A 21,253-nucleotide genomic window follows, 5' to 3' on the forward strand; every position below is an offset into this window, starting at 1 on the left:
TTTTTGACTCCTGGTATTTACAGAATTTATGGAGTTAGTTTTTGTCATAATATGAAGCAATGACTTCACAAATTCCATGAATCTCATGATAGCTATTAGTTTGATGGTTCATTTATTTTCTGTGGTATGAACAGTGTGCAGACTCAGTGCCATCTTAATCAGAAAACATATACAGAAAAATAAGTTCACTGTAGTTAAACCCAAGAGAAAATATTCACATCTAAGCCTATCAGATAGCTTATGGAGATACATGCTTTCTTTAGAGCTCAAAAAAAATTTTTTTTAATAGTTTTAGCTGTATCTCTCTTTTCAGTTTTCTTCAGGAAAATTAGAATGTTTAATTTTTAATTCGGTTTAAAAACTAGAACCACCCTGAGTACAGTTTCCTGTATACTCAAGGGTTATGCAGCAGTATGTACAGTGACTTTCTATTTTGTGTAGAGTAATAATACATTGCTCTTTATGGTAAATACAGACATTAGCATTTTAAAAATCAAATGGTTTTACATCAAGTAATATTTTTAAGGACCTGAATGCTGACGTTCATTTCAAACAATGCCAAAAATGCATTCATTAACTTTAATAGGCGTAGTTAACTATTTGTAATAGTTGGAGCTGAAATTACTTTCTCGAAGTCTTCCAGTCTCCTTCACTTCCATATGTTTAGAGAGGATGATGCACTTAAATATTTGGCCAGGCTGGTATGGATGCGGGTGATGGTGAGAGCTGTTCCAAGTGTAAGTGCAGAATCCCCAATTTGTGACTTTCCTCCCAAGGCCTTTGGCTCAGGGTGAGCATGGTGCAGACCTGTGGCCACCTCCAACGGTCTTCAGCTGTTGCAGCTCCTCTTGCAGAACCAGTGCAGAATGCAGAAGCATGTATCTTGTTCTGTAAGGTGCCTCTCCTCACATAGACAGGCTCAGAGTTTATAAACACATTCTGGTGCTCCTGCAGAGTAAGCCTTGTTATGCTATGTCTTTCCTGTGCTGTATTTTCTTTTTTAAATTCTCATTTCCTAAGTGTCTTTGCTTTCCCCAGTGATCTTTGATTTTCTATCCTTGAGCTTTGCTTTCAACATGAAACTCCCTCTTTAAAACAGGAGATTCTTGAAGGGTGTTGCTGACTTCAGGCTTTTTGAGTTTCTGGCAGCACTTTGCTTCTTTTCAGCCCATTTGCAGCCATGTACTTGTCTTCCTGGTCAGGATCTTCTGAAACTAAAAAAAATCAGATAAAATCTTTGTAGTATCAGGGAATTGGCCTTATTTTGAGTAAAAGCCATTTGCAAAGTGCGTATCCTGGCTCACGAAAGACTATTTTTCTAGGACCTAATTGTTACCTCTTGATAAATCCAGTGCTTAATGGTGTCTGACCTGATCATACCAGACTACAGCCTGTTTGCTGGTGTCTTTCTCATTAAAATGGTAAAGAATAGAGTTTGAAATGCTACTAAAAATGCTATAAAAGCTTTAAATACTCCTGCCAACTTTGGAGGAGTCTGCCATTAAGAAAAATACTGAATGATCTGGGTGGACTGTTTTGAATACTTCATACTGAACTGCACAACTTCTGTTCCTCTGTTTTTGCTTAAGGGTAACTATTTTTGTCCATGTATGAAGTAATTAAAAATAGATCAGTACTGCTACAGCTCTTATAAAGAAACCCCTTATGCACCAATGGAAGGATGCTACTGGAAAAAAATCCTTGGTGTTGTGGAAAGTTAATATGTCTGTTTCCTTAGTGACAGTGATTTCAATTCCAAATGCAGATTAGATTCAGGAACCAATATTGTATTTGCCACACAGAAAATTTTAATTAGAAAAAGTGAATTTGGGCAAACTCTTTAAGATGGTAAGAGTTTCAAGGCATTGGCCAAGTCATTCTTCTAGCATTTCTCCCTTTCCAAATACTTAATCATCTATTTCTGCACAGTGTTGCAGAAATCAGTAAGACAGTGTTGATTTGAAATCAGCCATGACTTTTTGAGTCCTTCTAGAGTCTTCTAATGTTTTAAACCAGCAAATTACATTTTCTTGTTAGCGGAAGAGATATAGCTAAATGTCTGACTGTGTCTCTCCTGCTAAAGCCTGGCAGGACTACAGCTTGAAGATCATGTCAAGGCTTATTCCACCGGGAACAGAACAGCCTTGGCTGCTAGCTTTAGATCTGTCCCTATCCAGGAGATTTGCAGAGTGGCCAAATGGTATCCTTTGCATACATTTATAAAGTGCTGATACTTTACATATAGCATATCACTGATAAGTGTTTTTTGTTGGGGGTGGAAGGGAAAAGGGAGGGTTTATATTACAAGACCAAATGCTTTGAAGTGCTGGGGATGCAGTCTACTGGGAAACAATAAGAAAACAGATAGTTCCAAAATAGAGACTCAATTTTTCTTTTTTGTCATTTTTTTAGCTTCCCAATGAACAGAAATAGACTCTGCTCTAGACGTCATTTATTTAAGTTGTCCACTTCTTAAAAATATTTTGCAGTAAGGAGTTATCCTAGTCCTTAATATAAACATACATGATGTACGAGGCCACACATTACTGCTTTCCCTGTAAAGGGTACTGCTGACCTTGATTTCTTTTGTTACAGAATGATGGGGTTTTTTTAACAATTTTTTTTCCAAGGCCTCCTTTAAGCTCTTGATCTCAAAGGCTGTGAATCCACAAAATACTTTTAGACAACACAGTTACTTCCCTGCAAGGTTTGTGCTTTGAAAGGAAGCAGGTCTGTGGATTACCAGTCACTTGCCTCCTTTTCCTCCTAGGCCAGTAAGATTTTGTAACTTTGAAAGTCCTTCTTTTCACCCTTGACAGTGCTGAAGCACTCATGTCAAATGGAAGAAGATGTCTAGGTGCCTGAGTGAGGTGCTTCAAAGCTCAAATTCTGTAGCTCATCTCATGCTAGAAATATGTATCCCAGAGGGGTGATCAGCAGAGATGTAGATAGATTTATCTGAGAATAACTAATTAACTTCTTTTTTTTTTTTTTTTTTCTGGTTCTCACTTTGTTAGTATGTCATAACTTCGAAAAGGAATAAACAGCCTGACTTTTACTGGGCTACAATCACACCATGTTTATCAAACACAGACGAGAATTGCTATAAATGTCTTGCTGTAATGTCGATTTTGGCTTTTATGGCCAAAGTCAGTGTGGACCTGTGTGAAAAGGTTTTGTTACAGGAAGTGTGGGTTCACTTGCTTTCCTTATCCTCCTTCCCCAAGGATTTCTGGCTGAATCCAGGGCCTGTTCTCAGTACTGAGATTGCAGTTTGTTGCTGTTTGACTGCTAAAGAAGGGGGAAGATTTCAGGTGCCTTCCATTCTTCCTGATTATTTTTTAAGGGCAGGTAGAAATCAGACACATAGAACTTGTTTAGTTTTTGATCTAGACCATCTATGGTAACTTCTTTTTTTTTTTTTTGATATCTTAAAAATTAAATTTACCCCTACTAGCAGAGCATCAGTGCTCATAGACACAGAATAATTTAGTGTTTGGGGAATCTGATTTCACTGTGGGTAATGGTTCTTGGTAGGAGGGATTGCCATGATGGAGTTGAGCCGCTGAGGAGACGTTTCTCACATACTAGAGTGCAGCAGGTGGAACTTTGCATCCTTGCACTTTTTAGTCATTTAGGGACAAAAAACTTCCAAACCATCCCCATTTTGCATTCTTCTACAGGATCATTCTGTTCTTTTTGTGTCTGAATTAGAGGATGAAATTTCCTGCACGTGTCTGAATTCTTGACTTGCTAATTCTTTATTGCTAACCTTCGTCCCTTTTGTTTCATAGGAGATGATACTTTAAGGATATGGGATATTAGACAATTTAAAAAGCCTCTTAATTCAGCGGAAAGACTGCCCAGCTTCTTTCCAATGTAAGTACTGTAATTTATTCCAGCTAGCAGAAGTAGCGGTAGTTGTGCTGAACGGGAGGGAGTCTACCAGAGTTCTCCACCTCAGTTCTCACTAGGTCCAGAACTGTGTAGAAAGCTTTGCACAGGGAGGACTGTGCAGTAACAAATTTTGGCTATTTTAGGATTTCACAGTGCTTTAAAAGATCCCATATTTTGGGTATAATTCATAACTAGACTTGCTTGGTTTGTGCAATTTTTCAGTCTCGTGTCTTATGTCTAATTAGATTAGCAGCTTTTCAGGAAGAGGACAGTTCATTGCCTTATGTTTGTGTAATGAGATACATAAGTAGTTCTCATTCTTACATGGTCTGTGATTAGTGAAAAAAGAGCTGGATTGAAAAGTAGACATAACATGAAGGTGCATGGTGTGAATTCAGGTTATGATGTTAAAAGTGCTGATCACTGTGTTCTTTGATACTAAAATACTATATTGTACTGCATAGTGCTAAGTTATGTATTTAATATTTTTATGGGTATTACCTGCATTTCTGTAGCTGTAGCACAGCCAAATCCAACTTTAAGGACAATTTATACTTTTGAAATAAGATCTTAGACAGGCAGGTCATGGGCATCTCAGACTGCAGTTTGTAGCACAGAGGAAAAGTAAACAGACAAACATTTTTGGCGACTGTATAAACACAGTGCCTTGCATCATTGAAGAATGTATCATCAGCAAAACCAGATTTCATGATTGATATATTTTTTTTACTTAATGATGATAACCAGATTTGAAAATACTTTTGTGTGTTTGTTTCTCATGCTGAAAAGTTTACAAGACTTTTGAGCAGAGGATAATTTTGTTGGGAGGAGGATTTTTATTGGATCTGCCAGTTTTGCACATTCTGTGCACAGTTGTAATGGTACCTGTGAACTGTGTCTGATAAATATAGTAATAGAGGACAGCTGATAAAAGATTTGTTTAAAGCTTTGTCTTGAAAGCATTAACAAACAGAATTATTTTTAAGGAGTGCAATTTGTATCTAAGTTCCTTATGCATTAATTATTGATTTGTCCAGTGTGATGATTTGTTTTCTTCAACAGGACAGATTGTTGTTTCAGCCCAGATGATAAAATACTCGTCACAGGCACCTCTGTTAAGAAAGGTGGTGGCAGTGGGAAGCTTTTTTTCTTTTATCGGGAGACATTCCAGAAGTTGTATGAAATAGAAGTTACAGATGCGGTATGTATTTTAGTTTTCTTTTGACAACTGATCAAAATACTAATGAAACCATATTCAAATGCTTTTTTTGCCCTTATACAGGTAATGACCTACTAACACTACTGTAATTTTTCTACTCCATGTTTAAGAGATAAAGGTAGAGTGGCCTGAATAGGTGCTATTCTGCTTTCTATTAAGAAAACAAAAGAAAATCTTGGAAAAAAAGTGTTTAAGCACTAGGAGATCCCTGCTTTGGTGTTACCATTGCATTTCTCAAGGATTTCTGTGAACCCTTCTAGATCTGCAGAATGAGGCAGAAATCCTAAAATTCTTACATGTTTATGCTGTTACTCTGCCAGTTATCATGATGAGATGCCATATTGTGACAAAACTCCTATTTGTCCCTGCAACTAAACTTGTGGTTTCTATAAAATGTATTTCAATGAACTCTAGCCTGTGTAAATGCAACAATTTCATGGCAAAAGGCAGGCATCATTAGGAATCCCTCCATCAGAAATACCCTTCTCACCAGCAATATAAAAACCTAAAACTGTGAATCTGTATGTAATACAGAAGAGTCTGTGCGTGGCTTGAACTGCTTACCTATTCCCTTGTACAGAAGGAAAAAGCTTAATATCGTAGTTGAAAAAAAGGTATTTGCACTCTTGTGGTGTACAGAAGTGAGCTTATAGACTGTAACAAACAGGAGTGGGAGAAATTCAAACAGAATTGGATTGCTGAAGTATGGCAATGTATGCTTAAGTCCCGTTAGTTGTTGCAGTCTGTCAGATACCAACTTTGTCACTTCATTTCAGGATACTATTTTCTCCTTCTGCACTTTTCTTAACCCAGCACAGCAGTCTTTCCTAGCACAGCAGACAAAAACTTCTTGGGCTGGAGATCATTTCTACAGAACTTACATTTGTAATTACTTCTCTTTTCAAATCCCATTTTCTCTTCTAATTCATCCTAAAGCAAAATCTGCTTACAGATGAATTTGTTATATCCTTTCTGTGGCAGCAATCTTGCAAATTAAAAATTGCAGAATTTGTGTCAAACAGAAAGCGTGTGTTTTTTCTGGAGGGGGGAAAAAAAGCCCTGTTTTTATTGTAAACATATATTCTAAATACAGTTTTTATATGACAATGGCAGTTTTATTTAGTACTAAATAATATTTCTGAAAATAGCATCAACTGCATTTTAAATTTTTCTCTTGTGGAACATACAACCTCAGCTTAACTCATGAGGATTTCTAGTGGATTTTGATTTTCTGATACAAGTATTATAACCAAGAATTTACAACCTTTTTCTGAAACATATGATGTATGAAATATATATATGATATATGATTCATATGATACATGATATATGATTCATATGATATATGATATGATATAGGATTCATATGATATATGATATACTTCATATGATATATGAAATATATGAAACATATGAATGCCTCAGTATCCCTTCTGACACTTCATAACAGCAAAAAGGAAAACAACTGCATAAGGCAAAGTGCAAGAGGTAGATTGTAGGAGCTCTTCTGTCCTTGGGCACAGGAAACGAAATAGCTTAGCAATTCCATTCACAGTGAATTTGGACTCCTTAGAGCTATGTGTCTGGATGTGGTCATGATGGCATCTCCATTATGTGGTGGTGAAGTCAGTAAGTGTACAGAAACTTCACCTGAGCTTGAAGACTGCAAGAATAAGAAACTTGGCAATGGTGGATCCTGTATCTCCAAAAGAAATTAAATAGTAAAGAAAATTTACTCCTTAGAGAAAAACAACCTGTTTTCTGTTCAAAGGAAATATAATTTTCATTTGCTAACTTTGTCCCCCAGAAAAGTGGTTCTTTAATTCTCTGAAATAGAGGGTCTGTTTACCTGCTGAGGTAGATAATGCTACAGGAGAGTCCAGAAAAGATTGATTTGCTATCAGTTTTTCTCAGGATAGAGAGATAAATTTCTGTTCTTTTGTTTCAAAATGCAAGAGAGACATGGAGCTGAGAACGAACAGTAGGAAATTGCTGGAAAACCAAAATTAGGGGTCAATAAGTAACTTCACTGGGGCCACTCACGTAGTAAAATTTTAAGTATGTGTACAAATCTCAGCAGGTTCATAATTTTATACTGTAAATTTATATAGGTGCTGATATTTATATGGTACTTTTTAAGACTGTAGTAAATCACTTTTGTCTGTAGGGTTTTAGTGGTGCTGTTTTTCTTCATTTGTAGTTACAAAATTTAAGACTGTCGTTCTACTGCTTTGAATGTAATAGGTCAAATGAAAATAATGGAAATAGGTGAAGAATTGAGATGTATAAATGCTGACCTTATAACATAATATTCAGTGTGAGTCAGCACCAATAATACCTCTACAATCAGCCTGTCTAGCTTACAGCTTCAATACTACACATCTAAGAAAAACACAGTTAAGCATATCAACCTCAATCTAAAAGAATAAAAATTACTGTAGGTGGTGTTATAAAGTAAAAGCAGTATATTTTTTCAAGATCTTTCTACTGTTTGTATCTTTCAGCTTTTTCATTAGTGTTCTTTGCTTGTTCTTCTCAAATTGCAGTGTTTCATGAAATATAAACACATAAAGGCATGCTAAAAAACAAATGAATTTTCAAGAATCTGGCCTTTTTATTTTATAAGCAATACATGCTGTTTGTTGGAAAGATCATTGGCCTATAAATTGATAGATTAATATCTTGTGTAGTTTATCAAAGCATTTTTTCAGCAGTAATTGCTTGCTTTCTACAGACTACTTTCCTAGTTTCCATTTTTACATTATAGTCTCTCAAAAATCCAGATAGCAGGTTAGTGTAATTACAGATAAACATGTAATGTTGTCTAAGTCTTCAGTTTGTCTTCTGAAACTAAATATCATACTACTTTACCTTTTGTACATTATCTAGTGCTTAAATATGTAATTTTAGTGTTTCTATTTTTGGTTTTTTTAGACATTGCATAGATGAAGTTACACAATGCAAATATGTTTAGTAAAAGCACAAATATCTATCTCTGCAGAGACCTTCATCTGCTCTCATTTCTCATGAAAATAATTTCAGTGATTTCAGTTGGATCTAGTACAAATTGCTAAAGAAAAAGGGCATCATTAGTCATTTATTTTAAGTATAAAATGAAAATAATAAGACTTTTCGAGGGCACTTGTATACCAGTTTAGTGGTAGAACATATATAATCAGAATAACAGAAAATCTAGTGTGAAGAGAAAACATAAACTGTTAATGTGTTACTTTTTTTAATTTCACAAAGATTTTTTTAAAGGAAATGCTGGTAAGCTTAGAAAATTGAAAAACATTTAAATAGCAGTAAACATTATCTTAAAGCTCTTTGGTAAATAGTCAGTGCAATTGGCCTGTGAATGAACCTAGAGGGTAATGGGAAAATATTTAATGGGAATGTTTGACCAAAGCTGTGTCTGGCATTCCTTTCCATCACACCATACAAACCTTTTTTTTCACCTTTTCTTTCAAGTTTTCATGGGAAAACCCAGTACTGTTTCAGAGCTGCTAGAGTGAAACCTTGTGGTTTTACTAATGGACTAACAGACTGATTAGACTCTGCTGCTGTGGCTGGGTATAGAATATTAATTTGTGTTTCATTTCCTATATTAGTCTTTTTTGCATGGGTTTTTTTTTTTTTTTTGATTTTGTCATAATCAGTGGTTAGACTAGTGACTTTATTGTGTCCACTACTGAATGCCGTTCCACATGTAGGCATTGGGACTTCTGTGGAACTCAAGTTTCTTGGATAAATAGCAGTACTTTTTGAAGAAAATGCAAGTAAATGTCAGAAGTGGTGCAGACTGTGGGCTCCCTCTCTGGCCAGTAGCAGTGTGCCAGCAGGAGGCAGCGTGAACAGGGCAAATACACAGTGATATGTCTCTGATGATCCCATTCTGCCTCCAGTGATCTGTGATTTAGAGATATCTTGATGCAGACATAGGAATTTTACAATTAATAGCACTCAGTGGATTTTTCTTCCATGAGTTTATCAAGGAATGAAATTACCCATGTTGCAGGTTACTGGCAGAGTCATTTACTTACTGCAGATTAGCCAAAAACTCAAGGGTGAGGGCTCTTGCCTCTCCCACTCTACAGAAGCTGATGCTCCGTGTGCTGTACTTCATCCTTACTCTGGCTCAGTGTGTACATGTGTGACTGGAAATCAGGAGGGCTTTGTACTGTGACCATAGTTATGTATGCTAAACAATACAGAATTCCCCTCCTTAACAAGAACCAAAATTTAAAAAATCCTGTTATGCACATGCAACTTTTTCATAGTTTTTCTGTCTCTGTTTCTTCTATCCTGACAGTATTATCTGCGAACAGTTCTTTTTCTCTCACCTCAAATATCCACAAGAAAATATTTATATTAGACTTTCTCAATTCGAGCATTTGAGGCTTATTTTATGTGAGAGATTTATAATTGCATGCAGAATGTTTCTTTACTCCATTTACCTGGATGAGGAGACTTAAACAAGATGTTAGGAAGTATAACTGCTGGGAAAAGAGATACTGCATGGAAACTCAGAGGCCATTCCCCTTTTCTTGGTAGTATGAGAGGAAGGAAGACCTATAGCTGCTTTGGGATGAGGTCTCATCTTTTGGGACACTTGTAACTACACTCTCTTTCTGGAGTGGAAGGGACATTTCATTGTCAGATGCAAGTCAGGGACAGTTTATTCCTAATTCTCGGTTTGGTTTTGCAAATACAAGATCTTCATGGGAATCAGTTATAAATACCTAGTGTATGGGAAACAGTTGGGTACACAATATTTCCTTCAATGTCAGGTTAATTTAAAATAGCTGTGGATAGCCGCTTGAATCACTCTCACGTGTCTATCACTCATCTGGCTAGTTCAAACAGATCTCCCAGTAGTTATCCTTATTACAGGTGAGACTGATTTTTGGCAGCAGTATAGCAGTCATTTTCCCCATCCGGAAAGGAGAAGTAGCACACCCCATTACTGCCAAGCAAGAGTGGGCACTGAGAAAGAAAAAAATAAAGTTGTACAATTACAGAAATTGCTATTTTAAATGAAAATGTTACGAATAATTTAATTTTTAAGTTAGCCAAGATGATGAGATAGTGTACATTATAAAATAAGATGTGCCAGTTTTTAAAATATTCTTCAGGTTTTTGTAGATAAGCAACAATCAAAAACCATGGATATATGGTTGTTTTGGGAAACCTGTTTCTGTTAGGAGGATTCTTCAATATTTTCTTAGTTTCTCAAATATAAGCAAAAGTAAAATTATTAAATACTTCTGAAAATACCTCTAAGGGATGTTTCAGGAAGGTCTTCTGAGACAAGCTATAAATAAAGCTTCTTTTTAGATTAGAGTGAAAAGGGAAGAAAGAATAAGGAATACGAAACTTCCAGCATCCCTTATGCACAGTTGATATAGGATTGCAGTATTTCTTTCCTTGACCTCAGACGATACCATTTACTATTTATAAGGTGCAGTAATATAGTAAAGGGCTTTTCCACTGTGGCCCATTTCACTAAGATTTAAAGCTTTTGAATTTAAGAAAAATAAATTCTTTTAACTTCTGGACGAGATCATCATGCTACTTCTGGGGGTTTTTAAGCCATTTATTTTATTTGAAAGGAAAATCCCCATTCTCCACAATAAGAAAGTAAATACAGTATTTAAGGCCCAGTAATTTTTGTGCTGATTGAAGTAAAAAAAAAAAAAAAAAGGTGAATCACAGGAATGTGTTTTCTTTTACAGTGAGGTAACCTGTCAGTTTTTATTCTCTGCTTTCATATTTGTAAAGAGACTGTGCTCCTTCCCTTCATATATTCTGCAGAAGCATTCACTTTGTTATAGGGAGCTGTCACTAGAGGTTTGAGAGAAATAAACTGTGCAGGTTTCCTCACTGTAACAGGGCATGGAGGGTATATGTGAAGGTTGGCTGCCTTAGTTTTCCAATATACTTTGATGAAAGTGTGGCTGTAATTTTATCAGAGCATATGCTTGAAAATGCCCTACCTTGCAATTCTAAGGAAAACAATTTGACACCTTGATTAAGTCATTTTTCTATTCATCAAAAAGGAAAGTGTTATTCAGTGGCTCAATTCACTTCTAAGAATATATTTTGTAGCTGTACCTTGAAAGGTAAGTGAAACAGCATTGCTATCCGTATGTTCTCTATTGAGATCCTGCTTTAAATTATTGGACCCTGAAAATGGTTTTAGGATATTTCTGGTTTCTACATAGAAATTTGTAAATTTTGTCCTTTTCTGGTCCCTTTTCTATTGAATGTTTCCACACAGTTTCCAAGTCGTGTTTCACAAGGGAAAAACATTAGTGTTGTTTTCTCTACTACTATATCCTCGTGAGTATTTTAAATCTAATGATAGGAGGTCACTGCATTCTAGATATTCCCTAACCTCCCACCTTATTTATGGTAGTTGGTTCTTCTCCGTGGAAGAGCTCCAGGGGAATCTCAAACCTGAAGATTTTTGCAATTGAGCTTTAAAATAGATTTTTAATGTATTTTTATTGTGTGAGCAGCCTTTTTTTTTGGATCAGAGCATGCATAGTATCAACATATGAGTGTTAACCATCTTTTTGTTCAAAAGAAGAAACAAGGTAGAAACAAACTGGTAGCATTTGGTGTTCAGCTTTGCAGACATTTGGAAACGGCAGTTCTAAATCTAGTATTTAATCTTTTTTAAAAAATTAAGAATTCATCAGTTTTTCAGGATTTACTTAGTCTACGTTTTTTCCACTCCTCTGGTCAGTGGGTGCATCCAGGAGGCAGACAGCCTTTCCCAGATACAGCAGCATGGCAAGACAAGTCGTTGGCTTTTGGATCACCACTCTGCTCTAAGACACCAGCAAAAAGAGATTACAGAGTGTGCAGTGGGAATTAATGTTGTCTCTGAGCGGCATTATCTTTCTAGGATTCTTAAGGCAGAACTACTGTTCTTGGAGGGGAGCAGACAGTTAATGTAGCTGATGTTTCATACAAGTCTTCTACAGAGAAATCAAGGTGACTGTAGGAGAAGGAAAGACCTATATATAAAATCTTTTCTTACTATGCTAACTTTATCAGTTGATTTTACTTTCCATTCTGCATGTCAACCATCATTATTAATGATCCTTGTTTATTATGTAGAAATAGTGGTATTTCTGGAGGTAAGATTGCCATTAGCTTCAGATTACAATATCGAGTTTCTGATTTTTTTTTTCTTTAATTTTTCCTTTAAATTCCAGTTGCATAGAATTGGAGAGAAAATATCTCTGCGTACGTTTTGGGAAAAATATGCTGAAACATTTGCTTAAGACTCTTTTAGGCTTCTTTCTGAACTTTATAAATAAAGTATGAGGTCATGAGAGGTAGGAAATAAGCATTTCCTTTTGAAGCGATGAGATCTTGAGGACAGGCAGGAGTCACTCTGATGTCTAGAACTTAGACTGCTTATGGACCTTTCGTGCAGCCTGGCATCATGAGAGTTTTAGTATATTCTGAGGCATTTTTCCTCTCTTTTAACAAGTAATGTATGTATTCTTGCTGGGATGTATTTCATAAGCAGTTACAGGGAAGTATTCAGTCCATGAAAACTGTGGACCACTTCAAACATGTCCATGAAGATTTGTACAAAGACTAAATTTATATCCCCTATACAGCAGTCTTACGTACCTGAAGTTTCTGAATGGTTCCACACCTTCATTATAAAATGCAAAAGCTTGAAAGCCACTGCTTTAATATCTCTCCTAATTACAAAAATTGTTTAAAAGTGGTGGTCGCCAAACAGGTATGAGGAACAATCGTTGAAGGATTTTGTGGTAGTAGGAAGCTGTCTTTAGCTGTTAGCATCCAAATATTTTAATGATTTATTTAAAGACATAGAAATCCTATGAAGTAAGTACAGCTTTTTTGGAAATAACTTTGTACATTTCTCTTCTGGGAAGATGTATCACTGAAGTCAGATGGACTTAATGTTGTGCAGGTTCCAGAACTATAGAAGATTAAGATGGAAAGCATACTGAGATTTGATCCCTCACTCCAGGACAAGCTTGAAATTGCTTGCCCTTCTCAAATATAAAGATAATGTAATATGACAATAGGCTTAGATAATGGATAATGTTAATTTGAAAGGTCCTTACTGTTCCTTAAAAAAACCCCAACTAATAAGCAGTTAGGTTTCCTAAGTAGTATTGCTTAATTATGCTTTAAGCTCCGACATGTTTAAAAGATACTGTATTACACAAGGAGTTCTTCACCATGAACATGTAGGGGTTTACAGGAGAAAAGACAGAACAGATGTGCTAATTGAAATGATTGTACACATATTTGCACTGATTTTGCCAGACTGGGGTTTTTTTCAGCAGTGTTGGAATTTGTAAAAACTACAGTTTAAGATAAATGTTCAGTCAGAAAGCCCCATTTGGTCACTGCTGTGGTGACCTGTCCTCGCAGAGTCCACGACCACAGTCAGAATGTCATTTTGCACGTTCACGATCTTCCCTGCTGACATGCCGCTTATCTGGCTGTCTGGACAGCCAAGTGCAGCAATTCCGAGCAGCGCTGTTCAAACAGAACCCATCACATACCGTCATGGCCACTGAAGCAAAGCTTGCACGTAGGAAAGAGAGAAAGTTTGTTTAAGTTTTTCTTTTCCTGACCGAAAATATTTTCTTAGAGCAGCAGCTCTCGCTGTCACTTTTTTATTGTATATCTTCAGAACAGATTCTGAAGGAATTATTTATTAGGTTGTAGGTTAGGAAAGGGGTAAGCAGTAAGGTCAAACATAGGCTGTATTTGTTTCTCTTTTATCCCCATTCAGTTTTTAAGTGTCTCCAGAGCTAGACCTGACCTTTCAAGTAAAGATTCTACAGATTTGTTGGACAGGTTTAGGAGTTTGTATCTGCTGTATTCTTTCTGCACTAGAAGTATTTAATTTGGCTTCGAGGATTCTTTATCCTTGAGTTTTATGTAAGTAGCACAACATACTGTAATATAGATCCTCGTTAATTTTATGTTTTTCTTGTATAGTTATTTTGGCCATTGTAGGCTGCAGGGATTCACCTGACCAAATATAGATGTCCACAACTGATCCAGTCACCCTAGGCTCCTTTTCTAATCAGCAGAGAAAAATAAACACATCCAGACTGATTTTTATCTCGTCCTAAAATAGATATCTAAAACAGGTTATATGAAGGCCACTGTAAAATGCTTATTTCTCTCCCTTAACTATAAAGGGAGGTGAAAGTTTGTTGGCATTTGAAGAGTAGATGTCTAAAGATTAGAGGTGTAGACATCTTAAGTTTGGTGAGGTAAGTCCCACCTAAGATCTTCGCTTTCCTCACCTGGTGTTTATTCTCTCCTGCTAAAGCACTGGGACATTTCATCTCTTGTGCTCTGACCTTGCCAATAGCAAAGTAGCAGACAGTGCGTTACTTTTGCACTCATTTTTATTGATTCAAGGATTTATGACTGCAGGCAATTTATAGGAGAAAAGCCTGCTATGCTATGAAACAATTGTCCTAGCTGAGAGTCAAGTCTATGCTCTTACTTCCACCTGATTTCCAGACATAACTGTCAAAACATCAGCAACTTCACCTTAGGATTACAGAAATTTATCTAAATTTTAACAAACTTTTTTTTTAAATCAGTAGAAACATCACATGAAGGAAACATCAAAACCCCATGAATTCTTGCTTCAACATTTAGAGATGTGTGAAAGCCTAGAATTAACATATTCCCTTTCCATTTTTGGTATTTATCTGGAATCAGCAATATTTTTTTCTAGTGGTAATTTGCAAGGAAATCACTTCTGCTTTTTCCAGGTTACAGATGGGATGCTGGCTGCACACTCACCACAGATAGTACCAGTATTAGCTGTATGTCAGCATAATTCAGTAGAGATTTCCACCCCCTAAGGGTAATTTTCTGTAGGTGTGGAAGTAGATAGATGCATCTTCTCCATTTACCAGATTTGTTTGTACTTCTGTTTAAACAGTTTTCTCTAATAGCTTTGGGAGCAGCCACTAATTTAGTGAACTTAGCCTAAAGGTCTGATAGCTGCAGATAACGGAATAATCAATTCTGTCATTTTGGAGCAAATACATAAGCAGGCTGAGAGTCGAGAGCTATTACAGAAGAATGAAAGGCTGTACCTGAAGTGAAGAGAAAGAAAAATTTAAAAGGCTTATTCCAATGGTGCGTAACTGATATGGAAGCATGTTTTTCTTTCCTCTTCCCTGCATGGCAGAGGAGCTTTACTAATGAACTTGAAAAAGCTGATACATTATCATGCCTTACCTGAAAATACACTTCACGTGAAATGTTCATTTTCAAAGACAAATGCATGGTATTTAACCTTAAAATTTAACTGTCTTTAGGGAGAAGGGATTGTTTCCAAAGAAAACAATGCCTGATTGAAAAGCAGTAAGACCTCCTGAAAGAGGGAAAAGAAATGAAAACATTATTGTAAAATATTGCCCCTCTAATTTACTTTCCTTGCAGTAGCAAGGAAAGAATATAGCCCCATTGACCTAAGTGCTACAGAAGCGTGTGTTGATTCCTATTTATGTCCAAAATAAGAAAGTCCTTGGAATTTTTTTGAAAATGGTGAAATTTGGTATCATGCCAGTCTAGCAGCAAATTATGACCGCCATTTTCCATTATATCAGTATATGCATACACACATACGTGTCTTTTTAATTTGCAAAGAACAAAAGTTTGGCTATTATCTTGGGGTTTGTATACATATAAAGGTAGTTATATTTTGTTGGGTATCAGTTAAAGTTTCAACTGAAATGCAAAAATAAGAAATCAATGCTTCTGTACAGCTTCAGCTCACAGATATGTGAAATGTTAGTATAGGGATACAAGAAGACAGCGATGGAGGGAAACCTTAATTTTGTCTCACTCTTCTGCAGTGGACTGAAAGAGGATAGAGGTGAGTGATGCTTTCAAGAGACATTCTTTATATACGCTCTCCTTATTTTGTCACATAATGGGCAACCTTACATTTTGGTAGTTTCATAAGATGTGAGATTAAGTGACTGCTCAGGCTCTGGAATGTAGTAGAAAAATATTTTAGGCATAAGAATTAATGTTTATGTGAAGGCTATGTATACTCTGTAATCCTAGGAACTGAGAATGCCTACTGTATTTGCTCAGGTTTTTTTCTTAATATGCTTTATCTATGTTTTCCATAGTGCATCCCCTCCAAAGCTTCTCACAACCCCCATAATTTCTGCCAGTCCCTCTTCCCAATGTGAAACATCTCCAACACTTCCTAGGTCCTCTTACTAGAATTTAATAATCTTCCCTCACCTTCCTGCCTCCAGCCTGTATTGACCCCCCCCCCCCCCCAAGACTGCTCTTCCCATCTTGGATCTGCTCTATCCTTGCTGTAAAACTGAGTGTGTTTACCTGAAGCATGGGCCAGGGAACTGAATTTTGCCTTCGCTGCTGCAGTCTTGAACCATCTTTATAAGCAAAGATCCAGGAGAATTCTTTCAATCCTTGACATCAGTCTGTAGTTTTATGACCTTACCACAGCTCCATGGTTTCATCCTAGGGGTAAATTTTCCATTCATATGCCACAAATCATTTTAATCTTTTCTTGCTGACCTTGTAAAATGCCCTCTCTGCATTGTTTACTCCTGTCAGGGTGTTACCCAAGTGCTCTGGACAGTTTCAGTTGAGGTAATTAGCTTTTGCTTGCTGAGAAGTCTGCTTCAGTTATTCTTCACTTTGACTGTTAATCACAGGGGTATATTTCTACGCCAGAGAAAATGTCTCATTCTGTGTTACAGAAAATTATGTTTCAGGCTTCAGTTTTTCATTTAGAGGCACTGCTGTTAAATCTCGTGAAAGCAGTGTTGTGTGTGCAGTACCAGCAGAGCCATGTGTGCAGTTACCTAGTGAGCTAGCCCAGATGGAGAATAACCTAACAGAAAACCTATCTGTTTACCTACTGTTTACCTGCAGCAACAGCTCTACTTATATGATACAAAGGGAAACACAGAGGTAAGAACAAACTGTTAGGGGTGAGACTACTTATGAACCACCCCAGAACTGGCCATCAGCTGGGACTGCACGTGTCTCGGAAGAAATGCAGGTGGAATAGCATACAAGGGAATAGTTATATCATCACTTTTGCCTGCCACTTTTCTACGTATTTATGAGTTTTATGGTTTAAGATTACCACATATTATTAAGCTTTTAAGTTATAGGTAAAATTTTCTAAAAATGGAGATACTATTTTAAAAGAACTGCAAGCCTAAAGTGAGTATACTGCTTAGCTTAAAAATAAAATAAAAATTATCTAATGTTTGGGTAATTCATATTTTCAATTTAAAACAATAGTATAGCAACTTTAAAAAAAGGCATGGCTAGTTTCAAGATCAGTAATATGTTCCCTCTTTATTAGGCAGTTGTTTAAGAACATAAACATTTTCATCTAGATTGAAAAAAAAGTCTTTAAAATTGTGTAGATAATTTAATTGACTTTCAGTTCAGGTCAGTATTACAAGTCAATCTTAACTGTAAGTAATTACTAAGGCCTACTATCAATAATACCCACTAAATCTATTCTAACCTCTTTCACAGTGACAACGAAGAAGGTACATTTGGAGTGTTTCTGTTAAAATTTTTAATATTTCCCCTGCCTGACCTCACAAAAATATTTTCACAATCTTTTCCCAGTATTTCACAATGCAGACTACTGTGTTTGTATATGCAAGTAGACATTGCCAGAGGCTTTTCAGATTGATTTCATTTGAAGAACTTAATGCTTTTGCAACAGCAAAAGTACCAAACAGCTTTTAAATCGTTACTAGTAATTGTCTTTTGCGAGTGCTGTATTTTCAGCTTTTGTTGTCACAAAGCTGGCCACATCAGTTCCATGGATAAAATTATTTTCAGGATTTTTATGACTGGCTTCCAGGTCTTCATTCTACAAAGATATACTGTTCAAACCACCAGCCATTACATAAAATTTTTTTCAAATGTTGGAGATGTTTATGTGATGATACATTCTGCATTTTATCATTCCTATTTATTAAAATAAGGCTTTTTTTTCTGTTTGCAAAGCTGAGATATGACCTGGAATTTTCTGGATTTCAGAATCTATATAGATTTGTCTTGTTTCAATTTTAAATATTGTAAGAAACAGGTTAAGTCTTTCTGTGTTGAATTCTTGAATCTAGAATTAGTTAACTGAAGTTTGTTGTTGTTCTGGTGTTTGTATTTTCTGAGTCTTGAAGCTGTCATCCACAGGATTTCCTTACAACTAAACTTATGATTAGTGAATTGTTTTGTGCTAGATTTCCATAAAGCAGTGTTAGGCAATTTAATTCCCTGCTCTCTTGTCTTACTAAGCATGAAGACTCCTTTGTAGGTGGAGTGAGAGCTTGAAGTTTGCTCTTAACTGCTGAGGTTATTGCTTCCAGCCTGATCTCCTGTCTCGGGGGCAATTACAACTAAAGTACCACCTTGTTTGTGTTGTGTTCCATTGCAGAGTGCAACCTTAAAATGAAACAAGTTATTCTTAAAAAGAGATTGTGGAATGGCAAATCTCCTTTCCATCTCAGAGAAACAGAAAGTGGCAGCAAGAAGCCCATGGGCATTTGCATCAGGCAAAGGAGTGTTGCCAGCAGGTCGAAGGAGGCCATGACTCCCCTCTACAGCTGGTGAGACACATTTATAGTGCCAGTTCCAGTTCTGAGCTCCCAGCACAAGAGAGAGAGAAATTTATTAGAGTGAGTCCGGTGAAGGACTGCAAAAGTGGTGAAAGGCTTGGAGTATCTGGCACAGAAGGAAACGCTAAGAGAGCTAGGATCACACAACCTGGAGAAGAGGAGGCTCATGGGGGATCTTATGTGTAAATACTTGAAGGGGGACAGAAGGATGAAGCAGATAAAGCAAAGCTCAGTGGTGCCCAGTGACAGGACAGGAGGCAATAGGTACAAAACGAATTAAAGGAAATTCCACTTAAATGTAAGAAAGTGGTGTGGGGGTTGTTTTGTTTTGTGGTGTTTTGGGTTTTTTTTTATGATGGGGGTGATCATACACCGAGACAGCTTGCCCAGAATGGCTATAGAGTTTCTGTCCTTGGAAGTATTCAAAACCAAACTGGATAATGTCTTGAACTACCTGTAGTAGTTGACCATGCTTGGAGCAAGGGGCTTGAATTAGGTGATCTCCAGAGCTGTCTTCCAACTGCAACCATTCTGCAATTGTGTAGAATTCAGTATCAGTAGGTGGGTATCTACCTCTGTGCATAGGTAGGCCAAGCCAGGAAAACACTCCTTTTCCTCCTATTAACGCACTTACTTGCTTGAGGAGCTGGAAGGTAGGACCTTCTTTCAGCTGAAATTTGATGTTTAGCATTTCCAGTGATAAAGATGTCTACCTGAGTTATTCTAAGTGTAAACAGTAGGAAGGTTAGAGGCGTTGAAGGATAAACGCTCTTTAAGAATTAATTATTTTTGTATGATAAAGATTCCCTTTTCCTTGTCACTCCCAATGTTAAGACCTAGTCTACGATGAACCTTTTGTTGTATAGATGCTTAGAAATTTTACTTCTTTCAGGTTGTATGATTGGGAAAAATTATTAGCATTTAGTTCAGTAATTTGGTCTTTTTAAAGTATTGCCCATTTCTAAAATAATCTGAAAATCTGCATCAGTAGTTTTTATTATTTCTTATAAAGTAGGTTTATATGCCAGTGGATTAATAAAATTACTTGCATGTTCAGAGCTTGTATTTGTTTAGTTTTTAAAAAATTATCTTCTGGGGACTTTTTACAGTTTCAGAAGATTTATAGGGCTTTATTTAATGGCAGTTTCTTTTGCCTGCTCTGGAGCACGTGCCATAGTGGGTTTAAGTGTGCTGTGCATGTTTGACAAGTTAGAAACTTAGCAATTCCCATCAGTGTTGAGCCACACTGTCTCAGGCTTTGTTTTTGTTGGCTGGTATCCAGTACCATGCTATAAAATACATTTACTTGACAGTAGAAAGTGGAGAACCACATTAACTACAAAGTTTAAAAAGGCTGGCTAAACACATGCAATAAATATTAATAAAAGGCCACCCACCTTTAACCTTCCATACTTACTATTAACTTTGTGTGTTTTAAGAGTTACTGTAGCATTTTGAGCGTTACATAACAGTATGTAAGAATCTCTTATTTAAATCAAGCAACTTATTAGCAACCCTCTATTGGTTATTTTGATTGCTAGGGGCAGGGATCATGGGCATGATACATTATCAGAATTCTACTTTGTACTTCAGAGTTACCTGTAAAAAGATAGTTGTCCTTTAATTGTCTCATAATAAACAAGCCAGGTTTCTTTGTACCTGTAAGCAAATGTGAAGGTATAATGTTGTATGCATATCTATGTAGAAGGAGGATGTTTTACAGAGTAACCTTGTAAAGAATGGTGAGTTGATTTGTGTAACTCAATTTTTCTTCCTAAACAAGAACACAGAGCAGAAAAACAGCTCAGAAGAGTCATCCATCATCTTGTAGTAAAATGAATTGCTGATTCATGATGGCTGAATGGGCTTCAGAATTTTTTCAGTATTTTTTGTTATGGGACTCAACATTCAAAATAATTGGATCTGGACCAAACCAGAAACAGTATGGAACATGAAATGGGAAGTGGTTCAGGAGTCACTAGAGCTGATACATAACCATTCTTTTCCAGATTAAATGGTTGTCATCTCCCAAGTTATAGGGCTGTATTACACCCCTAACTATATTTTAGCTTTGCTGTATTTCTCTTGTTAAGACATTAGTGGTTCCCATTTTGTGAGTTCCATGTGCTGTACTATGTAAATTAAAAAAAAATACAAATATAGATACTTTAATGATAAATGGATCATAGTGGTTGACTATTGAATTATTCATTCACTTTGAGAAGAGTCTTATTCCAGGCTTTTTTGAAAGGAAAAGTAGTAAGCTTAGGGGGAAAAAAAGGGCTAGGAAAATGAACATTGTTCAGTGAAATACTGACAGGATGATGCATCCTGCTAGCTCTGGATACATTTATTACATAGGTAACACAAACACTTGAGACCTGTCTTCAGTTTTATCCCTTGAAGATTTACTATGTCTCCAAAATAGATGCTTTTTTCTCCCAGTTAGTCAGATGCACGTGCAGGT

General features: G+C 36.4%; 1 protein-coding gene across 2 annotated transcripts in view; it reads left to right on the forward strand.

The window, feature by feature from the left end:
• WDR70 (WD repeat domain 70) overlaps nt 1-21,253 on the forward strand; it is a 140,421-nt gene that overhangs the window by 104,127 nt on the left and 15,041 nt on the right. For both annotated transcript variants that reach the window (XR_012627034.1, XM_074855777.1), the window contains exons 12-13: nt 3,795-3,879; nt 4,960-5,098. Coding sequence is in view for 1 of the 2 variants with exons in the window: in XM_074855777.1 (XP_074711878.1) it covers nt 3,795-3,879; nt 4,960-5,098 (224 nt within the window). In the remaining variant the exon portion in view is untranslated. The remainder of the gene's footprint in view (nt 1-3,794; nt 3,880-4,959; nt 5,099-21,253) is intronic.

The sequence above is a fragment of the Strix uralensis genome, chromosome Z, assembly GCF_047716275.1.
Source record: "Strix uralensis isolate ZFMK-TIS-50842 chromosome Z, bStrUra1, whole genome shotgun sequence".
NCBI lineage: Eukaryota > Metazoa > Chordata > Aves > Strigiformes > Strigidae > Strix > Strix uralensis.